Raw genomic sequence first — 22,676 nt, 5'->3', positions numbered from 1 at the left:
AAAGTCTATACATTTTAAAAAAATAGAATAGAAAACAGAAATTAGAAACATAGAACAGCATAGTAAAAGTGGGAACTATAATCTCTTGTTTAATTCTATAGCCTCACCAACATGAAACTGCATCAACCAGTCCAGCATTGGGGGATCGAATCTCCTTTTGTCCTTTTTCCCCCATCCTATCCCTCTAATCTCCTTTTGAAGTCATATTCTGTGTCACTTATCAGGCAATGAAATACAGTTTTAGTACCTCTGTTATAAGGTTGTTTTATATTAATTACCCTGCAGATTGCTGTGTAACTAGTCACATAGTTACACATTGTCTCTCCAAATAAAACATGAACAACTTCAGAGCAAAAGATGGCATGCAGCACAGTGCCTTTAACATAGCAGTGATAACAACATATCTCTAGCTATTTGGGATTTATAGTTTATCAAACTCTAAGTGTTCAATATTTGCTATTTAACTGAAAGGTGATGGGCTACCAAGTATTTATGAGGCATCGAGGGGTTGGGATATGAAGGGCTTTCCTCTCTTTGTATGGTTATATAATTTGCTTTTAGTGACTGGATTGTAAGTTTTTCCTTTCAGTTTTGGGTTTTGCACTTAACATGGACACCATTTTTGCAAAATACTATAGGGAGATAGAGAGAGTATAACAATGTAAGTTAGCACACACAGAGAAGTAAGACGGGTGGGATAGGATAGTATTCCTTTTACTCTTCTCTTTCCCATTATGGTCTACATACTATTATAGAATATGGTTGTATAATATTAGTGGCTTTCTATAACTAAAAGAAGGCCTCAAATTCTTACAAAGTTTAGGAGATACCTACTTAAATATTTACCCCATCTAAAAATTCAAATCAGTGCCACAAATGACAACGACAGTGACAGATGCTGGTATCTATCAACACCAATGTTACGTTCTTGGTATCCCATTAATCCTTCTACCAATAGATTTGCTGATCAGTACAGATGGCAGTAGGGGCTATGAAAGTTTTTTCTAGTGAACAGTAACTCCTGTGTTCTTCTACCAAGAATTCAGAAGGCTAAAAAAAGTCATGCCAATATCGTGTCCTTCATCAATTACCACCTTAAGTTTCTGGGCATTCCATACTATGGCTTTAGGAGACTAAGTGTGATTTTTGGAGACTCATCAAGAGTTGCAGTTCTGGGAGCTCAATAATGACCTACTTATACTCTAACCCCCTGAGGCAGTTTTGGAGGTTCAAATGTCACAGGAAATTGCTTCACAAGCCAATGGCTGTCACACCTTGCTCTACAGCATACCTGACCATTAGAAGTATTAGACATACCTCCATATGTCTAGCTGTTATCATATCAAGAAACAGGCCAGCTGGGATGATAGCCAAAAACCTTTGGTTGGAAAGGTTTCAAGGTAGGCAGGCACTCACTCTGGTTTAGCACTTAATAAAGTATGTTTGGAGCAATAAAAATAATAAACCAGAAGTCATCAAAGGGTTATTAATGTTGCTGGATTTATGACATCTTTTAATAACATTATCACTATTACATTTTCTAAAACTCAAAGCAGAAGAGCCCATAGTTTTGCAGTTGGATCTGCTACTTGCATCCTCAATTTCCTTCCTTCCTGCTCTTATTTATGCTCATTCCTCAACACAGACTCTACTCTCTTCCAAGTACCTCCAAACATAAGCCAAACACAACAACCAGACACTGTCCAACTTCAGCTTAAAATACTGTATTATCTGTTTTCCTCCCAATCCCGGCTTTAGGTCATCCCAATGTCCTTTTTAACTATATTACTATGCTCCTCAAAATACCGAGTTGTTGCCTAAATTATTTTACACCTACTCTAAACACTGCAAAGACCTGAAAAACTGAGTTGTAAACCTGAACTCCCCCTCTTCCAATACACAAGCCATATCCATAAGCTACCCCACCGAATCCAAGTTCCAGCCCCTGATGTTTTGAAAGCCCCTGGAGGCCACCCTAAAAAGACAGAGTCCCCAACTCTGCCCTATCAACTCCATCCATTGGATAAATATTTACTGAGTACTACACCATGTGTAAAAGGCCATGAGAGCCATGCTCTTCTTTTGGAAGAAGCTGTTCATCTCTCCTCCATGTTCATGTGCTCTCTATTCCTCATGCAGTCCTTTCACCAATTCTTGCAAACACTGTTTCTTTTCTCAGTCTAAAGCCTTCTCTCAATGCTTTAATTCTTAATAACATCTCCATATTCACCTAGCTTCCCACCTTATTATTATTTCTTAACCTGATTTGGATCTCAAACCTCTACTGAACAGTATGTTTCTAATTACGGGCTGACAGTCATTTGTAGTTCCCCACTCACATTCTCATATAGATTTAAGTGTATCACCTTTGAGCAGTAGTTCTCAAGCTTTATGTGCATCAGAATCACCTGAAAAAGTTGTAAATAGTTTGCTGGGCTAAATAAATTGCATTTCTGACAAGTTCCCAGATGACACTCATGCTGCTGATCTAGGGACCATACTTTGGAAATCACTGCCTTTGAGAATCTGATGAAAGCTATGAAAAAACGCACATACGTACATATAATTTTGCATGTAATTTCAAGGGGCTCATGGACGCTCACTCATAGATATTCTCTGCTCTATATTTTGTTCTGAGGAATGTTTAAGATACAGTGTTTCCTGACCTGACTGTAGGATGTGCTCGTTTGCGGTACAGGGAAATTCTTTTTTTTTTTTTTTTTTTTTTTTTTGAGACAGAGTCTCGCTCTGTCGCCCAGGCTGGAGTGCAGTGGCGCGATCTCCGCTCACTGCAAGCTCCACCACCTCCAGGGTTAACGCCATTCTCCTGCCTCAGCCTCTCTAGAAGCTGGGACTACAGATGCCCGCCACCAAGCCCGGCTAATTTTTTGTATTTTCAGTAGAGACGGGGTTTCACCGTGTTCGCCAGGATGGTCTCGATCTCCTGACCTCGTGATCTGCCCACCTCGGCCTCCCAGGGAAATTCTTTCTCTGCAAACACCTCCCATGAACGAGGTGGGATGCTTGGTATTGGAAAGTCAGTTCTGTCCAATGAGCTGCCCTCTTCAGTATCATGTGGCTCGTTTACAGGCATGTGATAATTTTTCTATACTTCTAGCTTAATTCTCAGAAACAAAAGACTCATCACTTAGTAATTCAAAAGGGTCTTTGGAATGCCTCAAAAGAAACCCTTTAGGTGAGGAAATGGTATCGTAGAAAGAACATAAACATTGGATTAAGAGAGAACTAGACTGAAATCTTGATTCCGCCTTTCCTAAAGGTGTGACCACCAAGCTTCAACTTCCTCATTTATAAAACTGGTGCTCTTATAGGAAAATAATTTTTTCCCTTCCAGGCAAAGGTTATGTGAACCAACTACAGGGAATGAAAGAGGGAGTGGTTCTACTACTTAAAACCAGTGATTCTTATTTATGGTAAGGAATTTAAATGTTGGATACAGAGTAAACATTTAAATTAAGAAAACAAGACTGAACTAATTTCTAAGATGCCTCAAATCTAACATTTATTTATGAATTCTAATTGGCCAGCATATCATTATTCACTTACATTTTCTATTTATGCTAAATAGGTAATTCATTCTTCAATTTAACCCAGTATAAACTCCTTAAAAAACAATGATACTTTCTTGTATTTTACCTTTCCTTTCTCTACTTCCTTCCCTCTACAGTGTCTAACATTCCAACATCCACAAGAAAATAAAATATAAATAAAATAGTAATAAATTATTCTCCTTCCCTTAAATAGGCCCATGTAAAAGATACCTTGTTAAAACAGAAAAACCTTTTTGAAGAAGTTTTCCTTTGTATTTCCTCAACAGATAGCCAAAATCCATTAAATTCATCTTTATTCAATAAGATCTCCCAGGGCTTGGCTATTATAGATATAGCTCAATGCTGTATATTTTATTTTTTAAAGATCTATCAGATATTCTCTTCTCAATCTACAAGTCTATTAGTTTATTGTAGGAACTCTCAAATATCAGTGAATGTGCATCAATGTCTATCAATATTACCACTGAAATCCTAATTTATAAACTGTCTAAGCATCAAGCAATTTCAATTAAACATACCTCTTGTAGAAGACGTGGATCCAGGCAGTCACCATCATCGTTAAACATAGATTCCCAGCTCTCCTCAGTGGCAGTAATTCCCTCTGTGTGAGAAGTTTCATTTGCTTTTGGTTCAATGGATGTTTCCACAGATAATGATTCCCTATCAGGAAAAGATACACCAAATTCTACATTCTCTGAGTCATCTTGCTCTTTTGTTTTGAACTCTTTGGCAGTTCTTAGTTCGTGCGATGCTTCTGTTGTATCACCAGCACTACCCAGATCAATGCCCACGGCACTGTCTGAAAGTACTTTTGTCCCATTTAACATACTGAGTTCACAGTCCAAAAAAGTGTTATAATTACTACCAGCCATCTTTTTTATAGGTAAGGAGGAAGCACAATCTGACAAGCTCTCTATCAACTTTCCTGTTGACTCTGTAAAACAAGATGAAATACTCTCAGCATAAATACCTGAGCAAGCAGTCAGGTTGCCGAAATTTTCAGTGTCATTCCCACTTCCAGCTACATGAAGAGGGATTGCATCTGCACTCATTCCTATAAACTTTGAGAAACTTCGTGTATTATTAGAGATCTCATCAGCTATTCTAACTGCAACTACATAAGAGCTATCAACAGTTACATGATCACTACAGGACGTAACTGTGGTGTCCATCATACATGCTTTATTGGTAATGTCACCTACATTCTTAAATTCATTACCTCTATGTGTTTCATGAGCAAGGACAGTTGTATCAGGAGGTTCGTGTTTTACATGTAACTCATCAGCAGTCATGTCATTCTTCTCACATTCTCTAATCATCACTGGACTAACAGTGTCATTTGTGCTCTCTGACAGAGAGATGTGACCCATAGTTTCAGGAATGGAATCTGTATCTTTTTGATCTAAGATGAAACCTGTACTATTGGCTATACCACCTACATTCTCAGCTTCAAAATCTATGCAAGTTTGATCAAAGACACCATCTGGACTTCCAGGAACAGAGGTAGTGGTGATGCCTCCGCTGCTGGGCTTCAATATTCCATCTGATGTTTGCATGCTTTGCTGCACAATTTCAGAATCAGAGCTTAGTTTTATTGGTACAATCATATTCTCAGGTTTCATGACAGAACTAAAAACTCTAGGAAACTCATATAGTATCTCCAAAACCTTGGTATTAGTTTCAATTCTGCCTTCCAAATCTTTGTGTTCAAATGTTTCCCCATCAGGCTCATGCCTACTGAAGTCACAGAATTCTAGATTTTGGAATGGTTTGCTTGGAACCTGAGCCTCACTGATTTCTGAACAGGCCTGTGACAGAAGTATCCTCTCATGTCCTGTCACATCTGTAGTTTCAACTTCCAAACACTCCACTTTCTTTGGTTTACAATGTCTCTGTAAAGGTGCATTAGTTATAACCCCAGCATTTGGGGCTCCCTGCTGATGTCCTTGGGATAATACTTCTTTGGATTCAGTGGTTCCTCTCTTAGAACAAACTCTATTTGTTTTTTGAAGGCATGTGTCCTTTCTTAATTTTGTTGAAGATTTTTTTCCTTCTCTACACTTATGCTCCTTTCTATCAGGATTGATACCTAGTCTTCGAGCCTCTGGTTTGTCTCTAAAGACTTCTTTTTGGGAGAGAGAGCTTTCTTTTTGCTTTTCTTTCACCACAGAGTTAGGTGAACCACAGCTTTCTTCTTCATCACCTGTCCTAAGGAGTACTGCACCCCTTCGAGCTTTAGGTACATAAAGTGCCATGTCAGGCCTTCTGGCTCGAACTCTGCATCTCTCTGCTTCTTGCTGCATGGCATCAACACAATCTGCAAGAGAAGAATGATTTAATTATCAGACACTAATTACAATGTATTGAACCAAAGATTTTCTTTTTTCTTTTTGAGACAGAGTCTCACTCTGTCACCCAGGCTAGAGTGCAATGAAGAGATCTCAGCTCACTATAACCTCTGCCCTCCCAGGCTCAAGTGATCCTTCTACCTCTGCCTCCCGAGTAGCTGGGACCACAGACACATGCCACCGTGCCTGGCTTTGTGGTTCTGTTTGTTTGTTTTTGTATTTCTGGTAGAGATGGGGTTTCGCCATGTTGCCTAGGCTGGTCTCAAGCCCAGGCTGAGCTCAAGGCAATCCACCCACCTCAGTCTCCCAAAGTGCTGGGAGTACAGGCATGAACCACTGTGCCCAGTCTTTTTTTTTTTCTTTAACTTTTTGTTTTTGTTCAACATAAATATATATGCACATAAAGTGATTTTTGAGAGTAACTTGAATGTTGGCTAGAAAATGAAATGGGGCCGGGCGCGGTGGCTCAAGCCTGTAATCCCAGCACTTTGGGAGGCCGAAACGGGCGGATCACGAGGTCAGGAGATCGAGACCATCCTGGCTAACATGGTGAAACCCCGTCTCTACTAAAAATACAAAAAACTAGCCGGGCGAGGTGGCAGGTGCCTGTAGTCCCAGCTACTCGGGAGGCTGAGGCAGGAGAATGGCGTAAACCCGGGAGGCGGAGCTTGCAGTGAGCTGAGATCTGGCCACTGCACTCCAGCCTGGGCGACAGAGCGAGACTCCGTCTCAAAAAAAAAAAAAAAAAAAATGAAATGACTTATCAGAGAATGCTTTCTAGAAGATGTTGCTTTTGATTTAATATTTTTTAGAAAAGAGAAAGTAGTGAAAAAGAGAAAAGTATTATTCTATTAATACCATTTAGTCAAGTGACTTGCCATGAATTTCCCTTGCTTCCAGCAGTAATAAAACAGATCTGGCTAGGATGAAGGAGGGTAGAAGACGGAGGAAACTGTGATGAGACAATTCACTCTAGTAACTTCCTGACAACCTCCACCATGGAAGCTCAATGGAATTTAACAAGAAGAAATATAACAAAAGTTAAACCTTTATCTACTATCTACTAAATACAAGAAAATGTGCTAGGGAATTTTATATTGAATTATTCTTTTAATTTTCAAAATAATGCTATGAAGTAGGGATAAGTTTGTCCAGGACAGAGTAAGGAGGTGCAATACACAACAGAGAAACACTCACATACATGCAGATGCACCCACTGTTAACATTTCACAACATACATTTCAAAAGGAGATAATGAGAAGGTAGAGAGGAAAAAAGGCTAACACATCCTGTCCACTCTATTCCAGACCCCTAAAATTTCACCTGGTCCAGAATACTTCCTTGGTGAAAAAGCTCTATTCTCATGGCACAGGTTATTTTCCTTTCAGCCCAAGGAATACCGTGGCCCTGATCATTAAGTATCTCCAGTGATTATCTTGTTCTTTTTCTCTTTTGATATCTTAGTTAATATCTAGCCCAACATTCTTCATGTATTTTATATATTCCATTTGAGGAAGAATATGACCTTAACATTTAGCCATGCCAAGATTTTTCAAAAAACGCCTAATTACTGATTTTTCAAAAAATGCCACACTAAGTACTGAAGTGTGTTTCATAGGAAGGGATACCAGAGACATAGCACACCTGGATTACAGTAAATAAAACAACTGACAAAATATATCATAATGAACTTCTGGATATAAAATGATGAAATGGGGATTACTTAGCAAAACTGATAAGTGGACTCACAAAAGATTAAACAACAAAAAATAATGGGTAGATATGAATTTAGAGATTAAAGGATTATATAGCCCTTTGAAATTCAACATTTTATACAATAATTTAGATGTAAACAATAAACAGAGTGCTTATCAAATCTGCAACTGACATAAAAATGACAGAATACCAAAAATTAAAAAATTAAAATTCAGTATCATTTCTATAATCTGAAATGCTATACTGAAAGCAATATGAAGGTATAAAGTAAACGCAAGGATCTCTTTTGGAGGTTTTTTTTTTTTTTTTTTTTTTAAATCAAACAGAAGACAGAAGACATGACTTCTGTACAATTTGCATAAAGAAAGACCTAAAGGCTTTTATTTTGTTCACAAGGTCAATAAAAGCCCCAAAATAGTGACGTGATGTTTTAAAAAGGCAACACACTCTTAGATTACAGAGTTTAGAAAATATGTCACACAGTGTAGAGCTAAAAGAACTAAAGGTATAACTCTTGCCCAAAGAGCCCAAAAAACCACAGCTAACTTTATACCTGAAAGATTGGCCGCTCTATAAAAGACATAAAATTTCTTGTTTATGTTTCTATGTTTCTCCAGAAGTCAGTACCAGAACCAAATGTTAGAAATAAAAGGAAAACAAAATTTAGTTCAATGTAGGAAAGAATTCTACTTCTAGATTTCTCCAATGTTATTATCAGAAAATGAGCTCTATCTCTAGCAGAATTTAGATAAAGGCTGGATGACTGACATATACTAGAGAAACTCTAAATTCTATGATTCTATTTCTAATCTGCAATAGACCTATCAAAGGCCTCAAATTATCTACTTTAAAATTATTATGTGCCACAGTTAATGACTTTACAAATTCAACCTTTTTTTCTTAAATAATGCTCACATACAGTCATACTACTACTTCCTGTAGCTGAAAATCAGTATAATAAATTTGTATTACTATCTATTTTCTACAAAAGCAATGATTTCAACTGTGCCATGACTAGCAGTGTGCTGGCAAATATTCAGCAATCAGCTTCCCAAGTGGCCTTTGTAGTATTACTTGATGTTTTTCTTTATGTCATTGATGTCAATGATATGAGTGACTTCTTAGCTGAAGTAATCATTTTTTAATAATGGAAGAATATATACTTTTTTTTAGTTACAATATAATAGCTAAAGGCATGATACATTTTTATTAGCAGCATTCTCTCACTTTAAGTACAATCAAGAAATAATAAATAAAGTCCTATTTATGGCATTTGACAATCTCTGTAGTGTAAATATTCTTGCCATAGCTAATTTCTAGTTATCACTATGACATTACCAAACACAGAGCTGGGGGGAAAAAACGTACAAAAGCACACCATTATAAGTATTTCAACCAGAGATAGGATATACTTACATAAATAACTTCAAAAGCATAGATCATAATAAAATGTAGTAAATAATTAGGAAGTGAGGAGTTTGGAGTATTTATTAGCTTTTAAAAATGTAATTTTAACAGTAAGCCTATGTTCTTTAGTTTTTAATAATAGCTGTGTTTAACAATCAGTTTGAAGAATTCCTAAAATTTTAACCATCAGTTCTCAGGCCAGTAGGAGACACTCCAATCCACCACTATGCCCATTCTTTCGTAACTCACAGACACAAAAAAGGAGAAGCATCCCCATTCTTGTGGACTGTCAAGATACAGTAGTCCCCACTCTTACCTGCAGGGGATATGTACCAAGATCCCCAATGGATGCCTGGACCATGGATAGTACCAAACCCCATATATATTGTCTTTTTCTACACATAAATACCTATGATAAATTTCAATTTATAAATTAGGCACAGGAAAAGATTAACAATAACTAATAATAAAACAGAACAAGTATAATATGTAATATTGTTACATATAATATATAAAAGTTACTTGAATGTGGTCTCTCAAAGTATATTATGGTAGGCAATATTTTCACACCATGGATGACTACAGGAACTGAAACTATGGAAAGCAAAACCGTGGAAAAGAAGAGAACTCTATACTGCCAATTTAATTTAAAGCCTTGTTGCATTTTTATGAATTTCTTTTGCAACTATAGGCATGAAAGGCTTTTCACATTGGGAGTGGGGCTGCCTGCCATACAATTTTTAAAAATGTACCTTGGATTAAACTTTTCCCACCCTGCTACCTGCTATTAGCACTTGATATTCTCTCTCTCTCTCTTTTTTTGAGATGGAGTTTCGCTCTTGTTGCCCAGGCTGGAGTGCAATGGCGCGATCTTGGCTCTCCACAACCTCTGCCTCTTGGGTTCAAGCTATTCTCCTGCCTCAGCCTCCCAAGTACCTGGGGTTACAGGTGCCCACCACCATGCCCGGCTAATTTTGTATTTTTAGTAGAGATGGGGTTTCTCTATGTTAGTCAGGCTGGTCTCAAACTCCCGACCTCAGGTGATCCGCCCGCCTCGGCCTCCCAAAGTGCTAGAATTACAGGTGTAAGCCACTGTACTGCGCCGGTATTTTCTCTCTTTTAACACAGTTTTAACTTTTTTACAATGTTCTAAGTGCTTTTTATCCATCTAATTTGCTTCCTAACTAGACAGAATCCATTATTTGGGGTGCATTTTGCAGCTAATTTATCCTTGAAGGACCATCAGCATGCACTCTGTTCAAAAAAATTACACTTTCTAAAGGGGATAAAAATTCAGATTCCTTCATAATGGAGGTCAGTCAATTGCTAACGCATGCCTTTAAAATATTTTAGGCCAAATCATTTTTTTATATTATACTGTTGAACACTGGGATCATACCTGAGCACCTGTCCAATTGCTTCTACAGTTTCCAAGGCTCCCTGAGAGAAAATATTGGTAACTTCCTTTAAGTACCTCTCTGATCCATCTTCATGAGAAATTGAACAAGCACAAAATAAATTGAGCTTTCATATTTTCACAACAGAACGTCAACGGTGTTTGTCCCATATTTGGTGTCTAAAACATATGGATCCCTCTTCAATCAACAACTGAGTATTGGCACTTAAGGCACTCATTGGGTAATTCAACCATGAATTGATTTAATCCAGTATTCACCAAAGACTCACATGAGACATCTGATATTTGAGAGAAACTGCCTAATGGGCATACTAACTATTCATTCTTCTAGAACAAATTTGGTATTTGTTAGTTCATCAGAATGCACCATAGCTAAACTATATATATTGTCTTAACATTTTATCTGGGAATAATTTCATACCTATAGATGTTACAAAAGTAAAAATAATACAAATAGTACCCTTACACTGTTTACCCATATTCACCAATGGTTAATATTTCACCTCATTTATCATTTGCAATCATGCATATTCCTCCTCCTCTCTTTACACACACACACACACACAGATGCAGTTTTTTTCCTGAATATTTTTGAGGGCAAATTATAGACATCATGGCCCTTTGCCCTAAATACTTCAAAGTATAATACATTTCCTATAAATAGCGATATTCTCTTACACAGCCACAACACAGTTATCAATGTCAGCATATTTAACACCAATAAAATACTTTCATTTAACATAAGTATTCCAATTTTGTCAAGCAATCTTGTAATGTCCTTTATAGAATATTTCCCTTTCCATACAGGATCCAGTTAGGGTCAAGTAGTCCCTTTAAGTGCCAGGTGTCTTAGGTTTCCAACCTTCTAGAACACCTCCACAGTGAAAGCTGTCCTTTATGATGTTGACATTTTGGGAGAACAGCTCCCCTCCCACTCATTTTTTTTTTTTCTGCGACAGAGTCTCACTCTGTCACCCAGGCTAGAGTGCAGTGGTGCAATCTCGGCTCACTGTAACCTCCGCCTCGCAGGTTCAAGTGATTCTCCTGTCTCAGTCTCCTGCGTAGCTGGGACTACAGGTGCCCACCACCACACCCGGTTCATTTTTGTACTTTTACTAGAGACAAGGTTTCACCATATTAGCCAGGCTGGTCTTGAACTCCTGACCTTGTGATCTGCCTGCCTCCGGCTCCCAAAGTGCTGGGATCACAAGTGTAAGTCACCGCACCCGGCCCCCACTCTATTTTTTAAGAGAATGCTCCTATGTAAGGCATGTCTGATGTCTTCCCGTGATGAGACTGAGGTTACACATTTTCAGTCAGAACACTTTATGGTGGTGATGTGTCCTTAGGGCATCACATCTTGAGGCACATGATTTCTGCCTGTCCTTCAGTGATGCTCTTAACTTTGATCATCCAGTCCAAGTATTGTCCGATTTTTCTACTGATAATTACTACGTATTTTCTCCCTTGCAATTAATAAGCAGTGTGTGGGGTAGTACTTTAAAAGCATGCAAATTCTCTGCCTCCTCATCAAAATCAGGTAACATCCTAAATCTGATTATTCTTATCTGATTCCATCTTTACTATGATGGTTGCAAAACAGATGATTTTCCAACTTGAGGGGTCCCCCCACATTTACCAGTCAGGCCTTGGAATTTTTCTGAAAGCAAAAGTAAATCATTTATCTCAGCTCACTACAGATGTTAACATTCCCTAAATTAAAATTTAATGTTAAAATCTCAGCCAGAGGCATGCGCCTGTAATCCGAGTTACCTGGAAGGCTGAGGTGGGAGGACAGTTTGAGGCCAGGAGTTCAAGGCTGCAGTGTGCTATTACTATGCCTGTGGATGAACAACCACTGCACTCCAGGTTGGGAAAGGTAGCGAGAGCCCGTCTCTTTTTAAAAAAAAAAACTAAAATCTTATCTTTCATAGTCATTGGTCAACATAGAAAATATCTATCTGAAAAACATTTCCTAACTTTTGCAAAATCAAAGCTAAAGGCAACTATCATCTTTCCAGTGTCTCACTTATAAAACAAAGGAAAGAAAGCATGTCTCTGAGACAAAGTCACATAGTTCCTTTACCAGACATAGCATAATATATGTCCCATTCTGCTTTCTTTTCTAGAAAACACAGAATTAAGTTTGGTGTTCAAATGCAATGACTAGTCCATCTCAGGTGTCTGATAATATTTGCTTCTCTGTCCCTTTATAAAGTCATCTCCAATTCCTTTGGGAAGGAGGCAAGGCACATGGGAGGGTATGGAAGGAAAACAATTTTGTGGAAAATACTTAGACAATATATTTATTTCAAATCTATTTTCTGAATAGTATCTTTAAGTTTTATCAACTTAAAGTTGTTTGAATGATGATATATTCTTTGGAATTACAAAATGTCTCAAATGAGGAATTCAGTATATTGAGTTCTAATCCTGGCATCCTCTTCAAATGATATGCAAAAAATTATGCGACAGAAAGATATTTATATAAAGCATACACTACCAGACCATTACCAGACCATTACAATTCTCATACATTTAAATGCCAATGCAAATATCTTGAATGTTAAGATTCAACAGACAGGCTTTTAATTCAAGATGACAGATTAAGCACACAAGTAAACCCCCCTAAAATGGATCCACATCTACATGGAATTCATTTTATAATAAATGTGGCACTTCAAATCAATGGAAAAACATGGAACATTCAATGTCAGGACAAATGGCTGGCTGTTCATTTGGCTTGTCAATATTGAGGGGTTTGCATGTATATTCAAATGAGACTGGTCTATGATTTTCCCTCCCAGTACTGGGAGTTATATGATTGGGTTACCAAGGTTACTGCAAGACACACTATGTAAGTTAAAGATTTATAAAATAAGGCTGGGTGGGCTTACTGTTGGTAGAATTCCTTGGCAGCACTGTCTGGGACTCATACTTTTTGGTGAAGATGTTTAAAAATGATTCGTTTTCTAAGGTCTATTCCAGTTTCTCTTTCTTCTTCTAGAAAATCTGCCTTTGACCTAGCTTTTCAAATTTATTGATATAAAAGTTATTCACAATAATTTCTTGTTGTTGCTTTATCTCTGCTATATGTCCCCTTTTTTGTGCTTAATATTATTTATTTGGACTTTCTTCCTTTTGTGTTGAGCAGTCCCGACAGAAGTCTACTTTATAAGTCTTCAATGGGCCAGATTCTATACTACAAAAGTTACTGCTCCAAGCCTTAGTTTACTTAATGCATAAAATGGGGATAATAACAGACTTATAGGCACACTGAGCAGATTACCTAAAAATACGCGTGTACAGAAATTTGCCAGGCATGGTAAAAGTCTCCATAAAAGTCAGCTATTACTACTTAAATGGACATTGAATCCCTTAAGTTACAAGTTTGCAGAGGGAGTCAAGGCCCTTATGATACATCAGTATTCTTAATGTCCCCTGATATCTGTTTCTACTAGACACTAACACCTACTGCAACCATGTTTCCTGGTTTTGTTTATCAATTTCTCACTAATGGCCTAATGCTGTAAATAACCAATTATACAAAGTAAATACAATGCAACTCAGTTGTAATGTGGAAATACAAACTCTCAAAAGAATGCAGGATTTCATAAAGTCTATGAAAATAATATTAGAAAATGCTCATCTCACAGCAAAATCCTTGGATTCTGACAGAATCAAACCACGCAACAACTAAAGATAGGACAATTCACTCAACAACTAAAGAAGGACAATGACAATAAGAATTAAGAAAGGGGTAAGAAAATATCTTGAGAAACTGGTGAAACCCTCAAGAGTTTTGATAAAACTGATGTACAACTCTATTTTATATAACAAATACTAGATAAATGAAACACAAAATGAAGGATGCTATCAGACAATTATACAATTTTACTGGAAAAATTATGCCAAGAAGGTATCACATCATTCTTTGTTAATTCTGAGAATTAGCATAGCTGCAGTTACAATTTAAATTTTGTTAAACATATAGAAAAATACATATACTAAAATGTTTTCATTTCTGAATACTGTCCCTAACAAATCTTTTTCATTAATAACTAATAAATCTTGTCTCCATTTTTAATAGGTTTAATTTTTTTTTTTTTTTTTTGAGACAGAGTCTTGCTCTGTCACCCAGGCTGGAGTGCAGTGGCCGGATCTCGGCTCACTGCAAGCTCCGCCTCCCGGGTTTACGCCATTCTCCTGCCTCAGCCTCCCGAGTAGCTGGGACTACAGGCGCCCGCCACCTCGCCCGGCTAGTTTTTTGTATTTTTTTAGTAGAGACGGGGTTTCACCGTGTTAGCCAGGATGGTCTCGATCTCCTGACCTCGTGATCCGCCCGTTTCGGCCTCCCAAAGTGCTGGGATTACAGGCTTGAGCCACCGCACCCGGCCTAATAGGTTTAATTTTAAGAGGTATTTTCCAAATACTAATTTTCTCAATTAGCAAGAATTTCTCTTAAGTGTATATTCCTAACGAGGAAAAAAAAAGCTATTATCTAAACTGCTAACACTGATTACAACTGGGAGAGCAGGAACTGAAAGAGGAAAAAGAATTATAAAGAATTATTATCTTTTTATACAACATATGCCACAGTATTGTTTAAATGTGTTACAAAAAGAACAGGCAGTACTCTTGTAATTAAAACAAAATCACTAAAATTTAAAGATAAGCTATTGTTTTAGCCATAATAGGACATTACTATAAACGTGTAAGAGAAAGCAAAGGCAATGAATATTGATAAGCAGATATTTATTGGACAAAATTACTGTAAGCAGGAAAATGATGACAGGACAAAAGAAGAAACTCTTTAATATACTCAGGAAAATGTAACAAGCAGCACATAAATTACTCCATGTTGGACAGATACTCTCAAATGCTGCAGAATGCCGAGCAACCTCTACTTTTTAGTTTAAGAATGATCTAGGACTATACTGTCCAATTAGTCACAAGTAGCTATCAAGCACTTGAAGTGTAGTTAGTCTAAACTGATGTGCTGTGCATATAAAATACACTTGGATTTCAAAGACTTTGTACAAAAAAATACAAATTGTCTATTCCTTTTATACTCATTATACGTTGAAATGATACTATTTTGGATATATTGCTTTAAATAAAACATTAAAATTAACTTCATTTGTTTACTTTTGTACTTTTTAAAGTGGCTTCTAGAGAATTTAGAATCACATATGTGGTTCACATTTGTGGTCCACATTAAATAATGCTAATGGGTTAGCACTGGTCTAAGATCTTGCCATATCCCTAATGCCACAGGACAAATACAATCTGCTTTTCTCCTTCTGTTTTGTTGGCTTCAGCAGCATGGGAACATACCAAATCAAGAAATCAACTAAACCATGAATGTACAGATAAGCTTATCTGCATACAAACACTTTAGTTCATAATGATTTTTTTAAAGGATCCAAAGAAGTAAAGTCTACTCATGTTCCATAAATCAGAAAACAAAACCAATTAGATAACAATCTGAGAGGTAAAAGTCAGCTCCAACAAATTTAGGAGCATTTTTCCCAACTTGTTATTTTTTTTTCCCCTGAAAATCAAGGCTTTTTATGTATGTTTGAAACTGTGGAAGGCCCTAAATTTCAAATCATTTCTTTGCATATTAAAAAAAGAACTTCTTTGGTTTCACTACACTACCAAGAGCATTCTCTCTTCTCTTTGGTCTCCTTACAAACTGGCAAAACTAGGAGATGTCCTGGTCCTTCCATTCAGCAGTGTATATGTCCGTTTGTAAAGGAATGGAAGTACCTTAAAGACAAATTTAGTATGTTTGTAATTAGGTGTAGTATTAAAAATTATATTAAGTGATACAAGTAAACCGTAAGATTTCTAAGCACTAAGATAATTATATACTTCTAAATTCTAGCCATCCTCTCAAAAAAAAAAAAAAAAAAAAATTCGCTGCTCTCCTCTCCCCAGCTTCATAGTTTGGTGAACAGTATCACTGTCAGCCCAGTTGTTCAAGCCAAAACCCAGGAAGTCACTACCCCTGATATTTCAATCAATTACCAAGTCCTATTCATCTGCCTCTACACTGCTTCCAGCGACTTTCTAAAATACCAATCAGATTCTCCTGTTCATTTCTCTGTTCAAAATTCTTCAGTGGTTTTTCACACACAAGCTTTTTTGCATAGCAAATACAATCCTACATAATTTAGCTCTATTGCTACTCCCAAAACTTATCTGCCCAGTCTCATCTCTGGCTATTCCTAATTTCAGACTTTATATTCCATCAATTCCAACTTCTGGTAGTACCAGACACATGCCCAGCTGACCTCTCATACCTCTGTGGTTTGAAGCATACTATTTCCTCAGTTGGATGTCTGCCTGATAGTCTCCTATTTATCCTTCAAGTCTCACGTGAAAGGTTACCTTTTCTGTAACTTCATTACTGACTCTCCTTAATAGTCTAAGCTCCTTCCTATAAGTTTCCACTATACACACATCTTTACATACATACACTTTCATTAAAGCAATTAACATATTGCTTTATAGTTAGTTGTTTGCACATCTGCCTCTCTTCTTCAGTGTAGAGTTAGTGTCTTTTTGTCTTTGTATCTACAATGCCATAGCACTGCATTTGGCACTAAATAAATATCATTTATTTATATCACTAAATATTCATTCATTCCACAAATATTTATTTACTATGTGCCAAGTCCCATCTCAGGCATTGGGAACACAGTAATGAACAAAGCTCCTGGCCTCATGGAGCTTACTGCTGAAGACAATCAATCAACATTTAAACATATCCTATAATGTATAAGGCTACAGAGTAAAATGGAACAGAGATGAAAATACAGAAAACACAGGGAAGACCATGTTGTAAAGTGAGGAAGACCACTCTGAGGAGTTAACACCTGAGCTGATGCTTAAACTGAGTCAGAGAGACACATAAATTATCAGGGAAAAGAGAAATCCAGGAAAAAGAATGAACACGTGCAAAAGCTCTGAGGCAGGAAAATTTTGGCATGGACAAGAAGTAACAGGAAAACAAGTGTGGTATCAGCAGAACAGGAAGGGGTGGAGAGGCTGGGTATGGTGGCTCGCATCTGTAATGCCAGCACTTTGGGAGGCCAAGGCGGGTGGGTCACCTGAGGTCAGGAGTTCAAGGCCAGCCAGGCCAACATGGTGAAACCTCTGCTCTACTAAAAATACGAAAAATTAGTCGGACATGGTGGCACACACCTGTAATCCCAGCTACTTGGGAGGTAGGAGAATCGCTTGAACCTGGGAGGTGGAGGTTGCAGTGAGCTGAGATTGCGCCAATGCACTCCAGCCTGGATGACAGAGTGAGAGCCTGTCTCAAGAGAAAAAAAAAGGGCGGAGAAGTCAGTAAGAGAGCTAAGGGACAGAATGAGTAGTGGCTAGTAGGTTATGTCAAGAGCTTTGGATTTTATTTCAGAGTGCTGGGGAATTATTGGAAGGTTTCAACATGATCTGACTTACTTTTGCTAAAGATCATTCTAGCTAATATGTGAGTACAGGGGAACAAGAGTAGAAGGAAGGAGACCTGTTAGGAAATTATTGCAGCACGTCTAGGGTGGTAGCAGAGAAGGTCATAAGAAGTGGTCAGATTAATCATAGAATCTGAAAGCAAAGCTAACAAAACTTGATGGACTGATGGTATGAGATATGAAAGGAAGAGAGGAGAAACCCTTTCTCTACAAAAAAATACAAAATTTAGTTGGACACGGTAGCATGTGCCTTACAGTCCCAACTACTCAGGAGGCTGAGGTGGTGGAACACCTGAACCCAGCAGGTTGAGGTTTCAACCCTATCTCACATAAATAAGTACAAATAAAATAAGATAAATGCTGTTGGAAGACCAAGTAGGACGAACTCAGAGTTTCTACTGGATTAGCAAGATGGGGTTGTTGGTAACACTGGAATGCTTCATGGAACTAGGGAGATAAACATCCCACTGGAACAGTCTAGGAAGCAAGTATGAGGGGAGGAAGACTAATCCAACAGGAAGGTAAAAACTGATGATGTAAATGGGAGATAAATGGGTTAACTGTAATAAAGGCATAGATAAAAAAATTTTAAAACCTGGAACAAAAAGTGAGCAACTATGAGATTAGAAATTCTAACAATACCTGCTCTGTCATACCTTTATTAGAAATGCAAGGGTAGTATTAAGTAGAATATAGTATTTTGCACTCCTCTATTATTCACCACATGTCAATTAAAGCACCTTGAGACTCAGTATTTATACACAAATAAAGGTCACATATTCAAAATCTTCCTTAAAAGCTATTCTTGACTTGGCAAAGTTCAGTATTAAAGCCTGGACAAAATCAGTTCTCCAGTCATTTGAATTCAGTCTAAGGAACACATATTTAAATAAACTCTGCTTCTTTAGCAACAGCCAGTATACAGTTTTAGAGTACTGGCTCACTTTATGGATGTAGCAGCTAATATTTACTGATGAATTTTTATACAGTGCTTAGTGTTCTGATGACGAAACTAGATACAAAGTTATTTTACTTGTTCACTACAGGCTACTTGAAGAATGAGGTCTCCAAGTCAAAAAAGATGGGGTTTAACAGGGTACAGTTTTAAAAATAATAGATGGCTCAAAGGTCTACAATGGAAGGTATAATCTACTTTTAGGAAAAGTTTTAACAATATAAAGCTAACAAAAAAAGGGTTTGTTTGTTTTTGTATTTTAATTCAAAAGGACTTTACAATAAACCTAAAAGCAAAAACTAAAAATCTGTATTCTTATTCCAGAGAAAACCACTGATAACATTTTGTTTTGTATGCTTATTGACCTTTTGTGCATTTTCTGTAGTAAAAAAAACCATAAATTTACCTCTTCACAATTTTCAAGTGTATAGCACAGTATTTTAACTACATGCACATTGTTGTACGACAGATCACTAGCACTTTTTCATCTTACATGACTGAAACTCTACACTCACTGAATAATTCCTCGTTTCCTTGGCAACCACCATTCTAGCTTCTGTTTCTGAGTTTAATTCCTTTAGATACCTGATATTAGTGAAATTATGCAAGTATTCATCTTTTTGTGATTGGGTTATTTCACTTAGCAAAATGTCCTAAAGGTTCAACCAGAGGCAGCATGACAAGAATTTCTTCCTTATAAGGTTGAATGATATTCTGTTTTATGTATATATTGTATTTTCTTTATCCATTCATCCACTGATGGACACTTAGGTTCCACATCTTGATTACTGTGAATAATGCTGCACTGAACATAGGAGTGCAGATGTATCTTTAACATCCTAATCTCATTCCCTCTGAATATATACCCAGTAGTGGGACTGCTGGATTATATAATAGTTCTAATTTTAATTTCAGGAAGAATTTCCATACATTTTCCATAGGAGCTGTGTCACTGTACAATTCCACCAACAGTGTGCAAGGGTTCCAATTCCTCTATATCCTTGTCAACACCTGTTATTATTTGTTTCTTCTTTGATGGTGGCCATCTTAACAGGTGTGAGATAATATCTTATCGTGGTTTTGATTTGCATCTCCCTAATGATTAGTTGTATAGAGCATCTTTTCACATGCCTGCTGGTCATGCACATATCTTCTTTGGAGAAATCTCTATTTGGGTTCTGCCCATTTTTTATTCAGATTATTTGTTACTGAGTTGTCAAGTTCTTTACATATTCTCAATATTAACCCCTTGTCTAATACATGGTTTACAAATATCTTCTCCTATTCCTTAGGCTGTGTTTACACTCTGATGATTGTTTATTTGCTGCATAGAAGATTTTTAAGTTGGATGTTTTTTACTTTTTTAGTTTTTTAAGTTGGATGTACATGTTTTTGCTGCTTTTGTTACTTGTGCTTTTGATGTCGTATCAAGAAACCACTTATAATTCCAATATCATGAAGCTTTTCCCCTGTTTTATTCTAGGACTTTCACAGTCTCAGTTCTTACATTTAATCCATTTTTAATTAAATTTTGTATATGGTAAACCTCATTCTTTTGCATGTGGATATCCAGTTTTCCCAACACGATTTACTGAAGAAACTATCCTTTTTTCCATTGTGTAGTCATGGTACGCTCATCAAAGATCATTTGACTATATGTGTTTATTTCTGGGCTCTCTAGTCTGTGCCATTGGTCTATATGCCTGTTTTTATGCAAATACCACACTGTTTTGATTACTATAGCTTTGTAATACGCTATGGAATCAGGAAGTGTGAGGCCTCCAGCTTTGTTCTTCTTTCTCAAGACTGCTTTGGCTACTCAGGCTCCTTTGAGAGTCCATATGAATTTTAGGATGGTTTTATCTGTTTCTGCAAAAAACGCCATAAGGATTTTGCCAGAGATTGTTCTGACTTTGTAGATTGGACAGTATGGACATTTTAACAATATTAAGTCTTCCAATCCACGACATATTGCATCAATATTCATCAGGAATATTGTTCTTCTTGTACAGATTGCGCAGCCCTAATACGAGAATCCTAAATCCAAAATGCTCCAAAATCCGTAACTTTTTGAGCGCTTACAGTGCTCAAAGGTCATACTCAAAGGAAATGCTTGTTGGAGCATTCTGAATTTTGGATTTTTGGAGTAGAGATGCTCAACCAGTAGTATTTGTCTGGCTTTAGTTTCAGCATAATAATATCAAAGGTATGTTTTTCCATTTTTTTGTATCTTTATTTCAGCAATGTTTTATAGTTTTCAATGTATGTCTTTCCCCCCTGATTAAGTTTACTCTTATGTATTTTATTCTTTGTGATGCTACTGTAAATGAGATTATTTCCTTAATTGTTAGTGCACAGAAACACAACTGATTTTGGAGAGTTGACTTTGTATCCTGCAATTGGCTGGATTTGTTTATTAGTTCTTAAAGGTTTTGCTTTTTTTTTTTTTTTTTTTTTTTTTTAAGAATCTTTAAGGTTTTATACATGTAAAACCAAGTCATCTGTGATTAGGGATAACCTTACTTCCTCCTTTCCAATTTGGATGCTTTTTATTTATTTTTCTCGTCTAACTGCTCTAGCTAGGATTTCTATTACAATGTTGAAGAAAGTGATGAGTGGGCATTCTTGCCTTGTTCCTGATCTTAGAGGAAAAACTTCATTTTTCACTAATGATTATGTTAGCTGTGAGCTTTTCACATATTACCTTTACTATGTTGAGACAATTTCCTTCTATTCCTAGACCGTTGAGTGTTTTTATCATAAAAAGTTATGTTTTGTCAATGCTTTTACTGAATCAATTGAAATGATGTGATTTTTGTCCTCAATTGTTAATATGGTATATAATCTATATTTATTGAGTTTCATATGTTGAGCCATCCTTGCATCCCAGAGATAAATTCCACTTGGTCATAGTGTAAGATCCTTTTAATGTGTTACTGAATTCATCTTGCTAGTATTTTGCTGGAGATTTTTACAATATTCATTAGAGACATTGGCCTGTAGTTTTCTTATAGTATCTCTGGCTTTGGAATCAGGGTAATGCTGACTTCATTAAATGAGTCTGGAAGTGTTCCTTCCTCTTCCATTTTTTTGGAAGAATTTAAGAAGAATTGGTGTCAATTCTCCTTTAAATGTCTGGTAGAATTCCCCAATGAAGCTATGTGGTCCTGGGCTTTTCTTTGCTAGGAGATTTTTTATTACTAATGGAATTTCCTTACTGCTTATGGGTCTGCTCAGATTTTCCATTTCTTCATTATTCAGTCTTGGTAAGTTTCTAGAAATCTATCAGTTTCTTTCAGGTTAGCCAATATGTTGGCATATAATTGTTCATAATAGTCATTTATGATCTTTGTATTTCTGTGGCATCAGTTGCAATGTCTCCTTTTTCATTTCTGACTTTTAGTTGAGGCTACTCTCTCTTTCCTTAGCCTAGCTAAGGGTTTGTCAATTTTACTGATCTTATGGTCTTTTCAAAATGCCAAACTATTAGTTTCTTTAATTTTTTCTATTATTTTCCTATTTTCTATTTTTTTTATTTCTGCTCTATATTATTTCCAAGACCTTCTTTTCTTAAGCTTTGTAAGACTTACCTAAAAGCACAGGTTCCTAAGCCAGTTTTTCCAATTTTTTTCCTGCATTCCATAGTAAGAAAAGCATTTCATATAATAACACAGTAAACAGACTCATACATATACGTGACTTAAAAAAAAAAAGTCCAGGCTGGGCGCAGTGGCTCACACCTGTAATCCCAGCAGTTTGGGAAGCCAAGATGGATGGATC

General features: G+C 36.8%; 1 protein-coding gene across 4 annotated transcripts in view; it reads right to left on the bottom strand.

The window, feature by feature from the left end:
• The window catches only part of R3HCC1L (R3H domain and coiled-coil containing 1 like), a 105,407-nt gene that overhangs the window by 25,548 nt on the left and 57,183 nt on the right, over window positions 1-22,676 (bottom strand). For all 4 annotated transcript variants that reach the window (XM_025397955.1, XM_025397953.1, XM_025397954.1 and 1 more), the window contains one exon: window positions 4,091-5,889. In XM_025397955.1, coding sequence (XP_025253740.1) covers window positions 4,091-5,875 — 1,785 coding nt within the window. In that variant the 5' untranslated portion in view covers window positions 5,876-5,889. The remainder of the gene's footprint in view (window positions 1-4,090; window positions 5,890-22,676) is intronic.

Source organism: Theropithecus gelada, chromosome 9, assembly GCF_003255815.1.
Source record: "Theropithecus gelada isolate Dixy chromosome 9, Tgel_1.0, whole genome shotgun sequence".
Classification (NCBI taxonomy): Eukaryota; Metazoa; Chordata; class Mammalia; order Primates; family Cercopithecidae; genus Theropithecus; species Theropithecus gelada.
Note: the sequence above shows the minus strand (reverse complement) of the source record. Positions and strands in the feature narration are given on the sequence as shown.